The 10,514-nt window shown below is 37.3% G+C and overlaps 1 protein-coding gene across 1 annotated transcript; it reads left to right on the forward strand.

Moving 5' to 3' along the window:
- Positions 1-6,161: 6,161 nt before the first annotated feature.
- LOC141588480 (uncharacterized) lies at positions 6,162-7,855 on the forward strand. Its single transcript, XM_074409923.1, has 2 exons — positions 6,162-6,269; positions 7,262-7,855. The coding sequence occupies exons 1-2, from the start codon at positions 6,162-6,164 to the stop codon at positions 7,853-7,855; spliced, it is 702 nt and encodes a 233-aa protein (XP_074266024.1).
- The last annotated feature ends 2,659 nt before the right edge of the window (positions 7,856-10,514 follow it).

Here is a 10,514-nt window from a genome sequence, read left to right on the forward strand (position 1 = left end):
TGGCCCTGAGATATTGTTTTAACCCTGACAAGGGGTGGACAATTCCTATCGCACTTATTCCCTTCGACTAGCCACAACCATCGTAACCAAAAATATGTCCATTTGACCCCATTTACGAAGGTCGTAGTAACATAAATCAAAGTTAATCTGAAACTGTGCCACCTTAGGCCAACTGTCTTTAGTCAAAAGAATCGACTCATTAGAATACTATAGTAGCTCTCGCCACGACCAGGCTATATAAATTTGCCAGAACTCTATAAGCGGTCATAAGGCCCGACAAAGTGTTCCTAACAGTCTGCCTATGTGATCGACTAGTCATCTCACATGACTGTATGACACTGAACTTGCCATCAATCGCATCACACTCTAGTCACTTCGAGACGTCACCTCATACAAGTGACTATGGGCGAATACCATGTTAATCCGGGTTCACTTTAACGGGTTTCAATATTGTCTCTACAACCCGTTTGGATGTAACAGAATATAAAAGGAGTTTTCAAATTTAAAAACTCGAACGACAAATGTGATTATCACATATGAATAGTCAATACCTGATTACTACTTCATATTTTTATAATCCATTTTCATCGTATATGTAGTTGTTCATCTCAATGCGATTGAAATGACATATGACATGACTCATCATGTTAAGCCTATGAGAAGGCTTTGTTTAGTAGGTTTTATCAACTTCTTGTACCTAACTCAACCTTACTACATACTCGTTTTCCTTTGTAATGTATATATTTGCATTACAAAGCTATCTGAGTACGTGTCTAGATCCAATCTAGACATAGGCTTTCTTGCCTTAAAATAGCTCCCACTGTTTTCACAGTGTGCGGGATCCATCCTCTTGCACATCTCATGATTGCAAGTGTACTCAATTTCCGTTGTAAATATCTCTCATTGTTCTTTATTGCCTAGAATGATTCTAGCAAATCTATTTCTTAAATAACATAGCCACAATGGTTCCTTAACCATCTTCACGTGTTTTGAATATGGTTTTGTCTGAAACCTTTCGCAATCTCAATTGTCATTCGTGTAACACCCTTACACAAATTAGTTAATTGTATCAAAAACACTTAACTTTCCATCCTTAATGCTTCCTCAAGCACTTAATAATAATCTATATGGCTACTTGGTAACTATTACTTAAATTCGATTTTGAAACAATTCATCATACTCAAAGTATATGAAGTGTTATACATCATTACTCATTTAATCGATCCGGCAGCGGAAGCAAATGGAATCAATCAAATATGTTCAACTTGATTGAACTAGTCATGAATCTTATCAACATAAGACTTCTTATTTGACGCTAATATCATGTGGATTTATCTACATAAATCCGGATATTAAAGATGTATTATTTATCTCCAAATCTTAAATCATTCCCAATGATCAATATGTCATCCATATATTAGACTAATTAAAATTTCCGTAACTCCCACTAAACTCCATGTATAAACACAACTTCTCGACTTATCGAGAAAAGTTTTATAAGATGATCAAAACATTGATTCCAACTCATTGATGTCCTACTTAAGACCCTCTCTTAAGTTTCACATTATCTTAGGATGGCAAGAATCTACAAAACTCAAGACATGTATTGAATACATTCCTTCTAATTGAAGAAGTGGGTTTTAGATTGACTCGCTATATATATCTCTATATATATATATATATATATATATATATATATATATATATATATATATATATATATATATATATATATATATATCATCATAATGAAACACAATCCCTAAGAAGATCCAAATAGACTTAAGCATTTCAACTAGTGCAAAACCCTTTGAAACCAATCAAGCTTTGATATCTAACAATTCACTTGGAATTTATTTCGGATTTTCATGACTCTAAGCCTTGTATTGAGTTGTGACTTAAACACTCTTATGTAAGTCATATGCTCATTACTTTCCAGAAGTAATCAACTTGAATCAAACAATTTATTTGTAAGTTGCAAGCTCTTTACTTTCTAAAAGTAACACGAATTCATCATCTTCAACAAATGATGAGTTCAACCTCCTAGGTTTCGATGAAACAACGTCATGTAGACAAGAAAAACTAGTTTCTTGCGACATACAATTTTTGACACAATTCTTTTATGGCTCTTGAATATTTTCTCCCACTCTGTCTTCTAGAAATAAACTTGTATTCTAGAAAGACAGTTTCATGAGCCACAAACCCGTTGTACTCGTGATTATTGTAAGGAAAAATGAGCATTTGTTTCTTGTGAAAACTTACAAGCATGGTACCCTACCATTTCATATTTCATATGATTCGTTTTAGATTTAGTGGAAAAATAATTTAGACAAAATGATAAAATCCCCAAAAGGATCAAGTAACTCAAAGTAACTTGATTAAAGTGCAAACCATATCGAATAGCGTTTGATTTCTTATTCAACCACACATTATCACATAATGCGTACTAAGAGAGATTAACTTGTGATACTATATCACATTTCCTTTGGCTTATATCAAAGTCTTCACTTTGATAGTCCCATCACGACTAAATCGTGATTCCTGGAACTCTTTCAACTTCTTCAAAGATTTCTCTATTTACCTTATTAAGTGAACACATTAGTGTCAACTTAAATCGTTGGTAAAAGAAAATGATCAACCTATTCTGGATCAAGGATTTACAACCTCGATCTCCTTTTCAACCAAAAAGCACGAGACATCTTGCTTTGAATACAAGATACGCATATACCATAAGATCTAATGGTTTCAAGAGTACTCAATAACTCTTTGCGTTCATCATTCTAGAATTTAAGGTTAATCTTGGGTTACCAATTTGAGTCTTGCATCATCTACATTATATGTCATTCTAGTTTGGTTTAGAATATAATCACCTTGATAATGGGCTAGCCATACATCAAATCATGGTGTATAGGGTTACAAAAGTGAAACCTCTTTTCTATCTTAACAAGTTTATATTCTTATTTAGAGTTTATGCACTTAATAGTCATAATTAAGTACAACTTTAAATCCAAAAACTAGATTGAGTACACAATGACTCTATCTCTCAACATCATTGTTGCTAGTCGTCATATTCTAATCATTCTATGTATCAAATACAATGATGAAAACCACCATCGGTTTCTAATATTGACGAAGTAGTATTAGCAAAATTTATGTCCATCAAATAAACATTTAAAGAAGAAGGTCCCATTAGATGTCCCACAACTAACTTGTTGATTCTTCAATAATTTGGGGTATTTTCCTTTCTGGCGTCCGACAATTAAGACAATTGAAACTTTATCGGTCGGGATTGATAGGTTTAGTATCGGTATTCTCAATAACTTTACTTTTAACATTACCTTGTATCAATTCCTTTCTAATTTTACTTCTTAGAACCTCGTCCTTTTCTTAACGGTTTAAGAGAATGCTCCCACTCATTTCAATGAGTTTTTGCTCAGAGAAGCAAAATTGAAATTCATGAAGACTACTCTTCAATTTATTCGTTTAGTCTTAAAACTTTCATTGAAGTGGTTGCGGTATTTTGGTCAATTTTGATTTCCAACAAATTGAGTTACCAAAATAATTTAACGTTTCAAAGTAATTAACTCAATTAAGCATATGAGAAACAATTCATTGTAAGTAGATATGTTAGTCAGAAATCAAAAACCCTTTTGATCACGAATAACTTTTATCTATACTCTTCACAAGAGATCCTTGCAATGGACATTACGAGGTTTTAGAAGAAAAATTCAAATTTTGTCTTTAGTTACGATGTTTTAATGGAGATTTGAATCAAAAATCGAAATGATATTGTATAAATTGAGATAAAGAAATAGAACAATATGATAACGGAATAATGAAAACAAAACATTTATCGTTATAATAATACTTGTAAATAATTTAACAAGATATGAGCATTTATATAGTGACCTCTACCCAACTATAATAAATGATTACGAGATCCAAATTCATATTAACTTGGGAACGGGGTAGCCGATTCATCCCTCATCAATATAACTCGGTGGATTAACTCTTTAATCGATTCTACTTTTAGAACTCTCGGTCGATAAAATTCCTCTAATATTTATCTATAGCCCAGAACACATGCGACTACGGTCACGAATACTTCCGTTGAGCTCAATCCAAATTTCAAATAAATGTGTCCATGATCCAAATTCACATTAACTTGGGCACGGGGTAGCCGATTCATCCCTTATCAACATGAATTCGGTGGATAGACATTTATCACCCACTTCTCCTACGTAACAAGGTTTGTACCCCGGTGTGGCCGAGCGCACTCCCTCACGAAATAGGTTTTCATGGTTTCTACTTTTTGGTAAGGCTAAGTCTCAATTGTTTATTTTTAGCGAGAGGTCATGTCAATTTATTATCTATCACGTTTTAAGTGAACTAAAGCGGTGAACTACGATAATTGTAATTGACACGGTCGATAAACTCGATTTAAAAAGAATGCATGTTTAGTTATGGCGATTTAGCGATGCATGCAACATATAAACAAAATGCAAAGCATAAAAAAAAAATCCTAGTATGGCCTTCCTAAAATAGTAAATTTAATAAACTATTACAAATTCAGAAACCAACTCCTTTGGTCCCTTGAACTTTTATCTTGGCACGCAATTCAAGGCAACGCTTCCTTTGATGGATCGCCTTCTCGTTGGCACCGTCTTCAAGGTACTCTGGAATAATTAAATTACAAAATGAATTACATAATTTCCTATTATACATTTGTAATTAAAATAAAATAAATCTATTAAATTACAAAACGGTGATACGAGATCACAATAATTACAACCGAATCAATATTCCCATACATTTCGGGTAATATCAATTATAACTAAGGCCATACTAAGTAAAACTACATAATTCAAAAATTACATAAAATTAAAATATGACAATCATAAATAAAATGCAGCATTATAATATGTATGAACATGCCAAACTTTATGCTAAATCGCCTTTAAAGAGCCAATATCGTATATTAATCAGTTTTTACGAATTTGCGTGATTTAACCTTTTAAAATCACAATAATTACATAAAATCATATTTATGTACAAGTTAATTACCCTAACTGAAGAGAATTCAACCGAGGAAGCTAATTTAGAACCCGGTTTTGGACATTGCACTAGATTGAGGTCCAACATGAATTCCGTCTAAGAAGTCTTGCCTTTTTCCAGCTTGGGACTATTCCTTGGTGAGTTTAGGACATTTTATTATAGGAACTTGTATCCCAAAGAGTTTCCTATCAAGAGTTGAAGAGCTAAACAAAACCGGGTGCAATAAGGACCACGGCTGGGGCATGCTTAGGCTTTTGTGCATTATGTCGCTATCAACATTCCTCTTTTGATCAAACATAGCTCAAGGGCCCTTAGAAGAGTTTTTGCAGCATTGCCAAAGTCTTCCAAGTGAGTCCAAGTGTGCATAAACAAGACTTGAGCTAGTAAACAAGGGATTGTTGTACTATTAGTTTACTTTCTATCTTTTATGCTTTATGTCCTTTTCTTTTCTGATTTCTTGTAAGGCCTTGGCTCCCGTGTTTGGTGTTATTAGCAGCTCTTTTTGTGGCCATAGGATGCTATCTTAGATGAAGGGAGGGGATTCTCTTGCTTGTCCTATAAAAGAAAGCACAACCCTTAGCCAAAATCAGATTATTTTTAATGAAAAAACCCTAAGAAGCAGCCTGCTTTCTTCATTATTTATCTTTGCTTTGTGCTTGATAATCTCCCTTGCTTAGTGCTAGGAGGTTGGATGAGTCCTTTGCTAAGTGCTTGGATGAGTCCTAGGCTTAATTCATTGCTTTATGTTCGAATTAAGTCATACCTTGAGTCCTAAACAAGCTGAGTTTTCTTTGTTGGTCACTTGAGTATTTTCGTGTCAATCTTGCTCCAAATCTGATAGTTTTAGTTCAAATTGGTTATCAGAGCTTTGGTTAACAAAACAAAGCCTTTTTTTGTGAGTTCATTATACCCTAACCACATTAAAAACACAAAAAACAATCATGAGTGAAGAAAGGCTTGTTGGAATTGAAACACAAGTTACTCAACTTTCTGAAAAATGTGATTTGTTGCTAGATTCTTTCAATGTTATCATGGCTAATATTCTAACACCACCACCAAGAGGAAGAGGACAACCACCTAGAGGCAGGGGTAGAGGCTGTGGCCTCATGGGAGGAGGAGGACAAGCTCATGGTGGCCGTGAGGAAGAGGAGTTTTCAAATTCAGAGGACTCCATGGCCGAGGCATTTCAAGGAGAGCACAACAAAGACTTAAAGGTAGAGATTCCTGATTTTCATGGTAGTTTAAACCCCGAGGATTTGTTAGATTGGTTTAGGACCATTGAAAGAGTCTTTGAGTTTAAAGGTTATTCTGATAGAAAAGCTTTTAAAGTTGCAATCTTGAAACTCAAAGGCTATGCTTCCCTTTGGTATAAGAACTTAAAAAATCAGAGAAGAAGGGATGGTAAGGAACCTATTAAGTCTTGGTTAAAACTGAAAAAGAAGCTTAATGAGAAGTTTATACCTAAAGAGTACACTCAAGACATTTTCATTAAGCTCACACAACTTAAACAAGACCAACAACCACTTGAGTCATATCTTAGAGACTTTGAACAACTTACCTTGCAATGTGAACTCAATGAAAAGCCCAAACAAAAGATTCCTAGATTTGTGAAGGGTTAGATACTAAGATTGTTCATAGGGTTAGAATGCAACAAGTATGGTCCTTTGATGAAGCCGTTAATTTGGCTTTAAGGGTTGAGAAAATGGGTAAAGGAAAGGCTACAACCACCAAGCCAACCACCAAAACAGCCACCTTTAAACCCCCAACCGGTTTCAAAATTAATGAACCACCTTCTCAAAACAAAACCCCCATACTTGACAAGGGAAAAGCAGCCGAAACCTCACAAAAAAAGACCATGCCTCTCAAAAAACGTTACCAATGCCAAGGTTATGGTCACTTTGCCAAAGAATGCCCAACCAAGAGAGCCCTTAGTAGCTTTGAAGTGGTTCATTGGGGTGATGATGAGATCCTTGTGTATGATGAGGATAGGGAGGGGACGGACTATGAAGAGGATGATGTGGTTATGCCGGATGCGGGTCTTAGCTTGGTTACTTGGGGAGTGATGCATACCCAACCCCAACCCTTGGAAATGGACTAAAGACAACAAATTTTTAGGTCTAGGTGCACCATTAAAGGAAGGGTTTGCAATCTTATCATTGATGGGGGGAGTTGTACCAATGTCGCCTCTAGTACTCTCATTGACAAGCTATCATTGCCTACACAAGACCATCCTAGTCCTTATAAGCTAAGGTGGCTCAACAAAGGGGCTGAAGTGAGGGTTAATAAGCAATGCTTGGTTCCATTTTCCATTGGTAAGAACTATGTAGATGAAGCTCATTGTGATGTTCTTCCAATGGATGCTTGTCACTTGCTACTTGGGAGACCTTGGGAGTTTGATAGGGACTCGGTTCATCATGGTAAAGACAACACCTACACCTTCAAATTTGGCTCAAGGAAGGTCATCCTAGCACCTTTACCACCTGTTCTCAAGCATATTCCAACCCCTTCCATGCTTGAACCATCAAATGAGGTGTTACTAAATAATGGGGCAGAAATGTTGCAAGAGTTAAAGGAGGATAGGGATGTGTATGTGCTTATAGCCAAGAGAGTGGTGGGAGAGCAAGAGAAGGGGCTGCCTAGTGAGGTCCAACGTCTACTCAAGACCTATGGTGATGTGTTTCCAAGTGAGCTTCCTAGTGGCTTGCCTCCTCTTAGAGGAATTGAGCACCAAATTGATTTCATTCCGGGAGCTACTCTACCCAATAAGGCAGCCTATAGAAGTGATCCTAAAGCTACTTAAGAATTGCAACAACAAATTGGAGAGCTTATGAACAAGGGCTTTGTGAGGGAGAGCCTTAGCCCTTGTGCCGTTCCAGCCTTGCTTGTGCCCAAGAAAGATGGGTCATGGAGGATGTGCACCGATAGTAGAGCCATCAACAACATAACAATCAAGTATAGGTTTCCTATACCAAGGCTTGATGACATCCTAGACGAGCTTAGTGGAGCCAAACTGTTTTCAAAGATTGATTTAAGGCAAGGTTATCATCAAGTAAGAATCAAAGAAGGAGATGAGTGGAAAACCGCATTCAAAACAAAGCATGGGTTGTATGAATGGCTTGTCATGCCATTTGGTCTTTCTAATGCACCAAGCACTTTCATGAGGCTTATGAATGAGGTGCTTAGGCCTCACTTGGGCAGCTTTGTTGTTGTATACTTTGATGACATCTTGGTGTATAGTCCTAACAAAGAAGAGCACCTCAATCATTTCCAAATATTGTTTGACACTCTTAGGGAATATAAGTTGTATGGGAAGCTTGAGAAGTGTTCTTTTATGCAAAGTGAAGTCCAATTCTTGGGTTTCATCATTTCTGACCGTGGTATATTGGTTGATCAAGAGAAGATTAAAGCAATCAAGTCATGGCCTATTCCTAGGAATATCACGGATGTGAGGAGCTTTCATGGGTTAGCATCATTTTATAGGAGGTTTATCAAGGATTTTAGCACTCTCATGGCTCCTATAACTGAATGTATGAAGAAGGGGGAGTTCAAATGGGGAGATAAGGCTGAAAATTCCTTCAACACCATCAAGGAAAAGCTATGTGAGTCTCCTATTCTTGCTTTACCAAATTTTGATAAGTTGTTTGAAGTTGAGTGTGATGCTAGTGGCATTGGCATTGGGGCTGTCCTTGTTCAAGAGCACAAGCCAATTGCTTACTTTAGTGAAAAATTGAGTGGTCCCAAGCTAAATTACTCAACTTATGACAAAGAGTTCTATGCCATTGTAAGAGCCTTAACTCATTGGAGCCATTACCTCAAGCCAAGGCCCTTTGTTCTTCATTCGGATCATGAGGCTCTTAAGTACATCAATAGGCAGCATAAGCTCAATCATAGACATGCCAAATGGGTTAAGTTCTTACAATCATTCAACTTTGCAAGCAAGTACATAGAAGGGAAGGATAACGTGGTTGCGGATGCTCTATCAAGAAGGTTCATTATGTTGAGTTACATGGAACAAAGAGTGCTTGGATTTAAGCACATGAAAGAGTTTTACAAACAGGATCCAGATTTCAAAGAGGAGTGGGGGTCATTGCAAAATGGACGAGCAAAAGGGGGTCATTACTTGGTCCAAGAGGGGTTCTTATTTCGTGGAAACCGGTTGTGTGTGCCCAAGAGTCCTTATAGAAGCTTGTTAGTAAGAGAGGCACATTCCAATGGTCTTGCCGGGCACTTTGGCATTCAAAAGACCTATGACATACTCCAAGAGCATTTCTATTGGCCTAAGATGCTTGGGGATGTCCAAGACGTCATCAAGAGGTGTGCTCCATGTCAACAATCCAAGTCCTACTTCAAAACAGGCCCCTACACTCCTTTACCCGTCCCAAATCAGCCATGGGAGGACATTAGCATGGATTTCATAGTTGCTTTGCCAAGAACTCAAAGAGGCAAGGACTCCATCACGGTTGTTGTGGATAGGTTTAGCAAGATGGCTCACTTCATTGCTTGTAAGAAAACGGAGGATGCATCTAGTGTGGCTGATTTATACTTCAAAGAGGTGGTTAAGCTCCATGGAGTCCCTAAGTCTATAGTCTCGGATAGGGATTTAAAGTTCATGAGCCACTTTTGGAGGTCATTATGGAAGCTACTCAAGACTAGGCTCTTATTTAGCACCTCCCATCACCCCCAAACTGATGGACAAACGGAGGTGACTAACAAGACTCTAGAGAGGATCCTAAGGTGCACGGTTTCTAAGTCATTGAAGGATTGGGACCTCAAACTAGCTCAAGCCGAGTTTGCCTTCAATAGGGCTCCTTCTACAACCACGGACAAGTCTCCATTTGAAGTTGTTTATGGCGCCAACCCCCTCATGCCCACTGATTTGGCACCCATTCAAAGGAAAAAATTTGATTTCGATGCCAAGAAGAGGGTTGAACAAATGCTACAAATCCATGCTCAAGTTAAGAAGCAAATTGAGAAAACAAATGAAGCATACAAAGCAAGGGCAAAGGGTCCTAAGCAAGCCATGAACTTTGAAGTAGGGGATCTTGTTTGGATAAACTTAAGAAAAGAAAGATTTCCATCCAAAAGGAAGAACAAGCTCATGCCAAGAGCGGATGGTCCATTCGAAGTCCTTGAAAAGATTGGGTCCAATGCCTACAAGATTAACTTGCCTGGAGATTATGAGGTCCATGGCACATTCAATGTTGGGGATTTAAGTCCTTATTATGAAGAGATTGAAGATGATAATGGCCAGGATTTGAGGACAAATCCTTTTCAAGAAGGGGAGATTGAAGAGAATTCAACCGAGGAAGCTAATTTAGAACCCGGTTTTGGACCTTGCACTAGATTGAGGTCCAACATGAATTCCGTCTAAGAAGTTGTGCCTTTTTCCAGCTTGGGACTATTCCTTGGTGAGTTTAGTACATTTTATTGTAGGAACTTGTATCCCAAAGAGTTTCCTA

This window comes from Silene latifolia, chromosome 1 (genome assembly GCF_048544455.1).
Source record: "Silene latifolia isolate original U9 population chromosome 1, ASM4854445v1, whole genome shotgun sequence".
NCBI lineage: Eukaryota > Viridiplantae > Streptophyta > Magnoliopsida > Caryophyllales > Caryophyllaceae > Silene > Silene latifolia.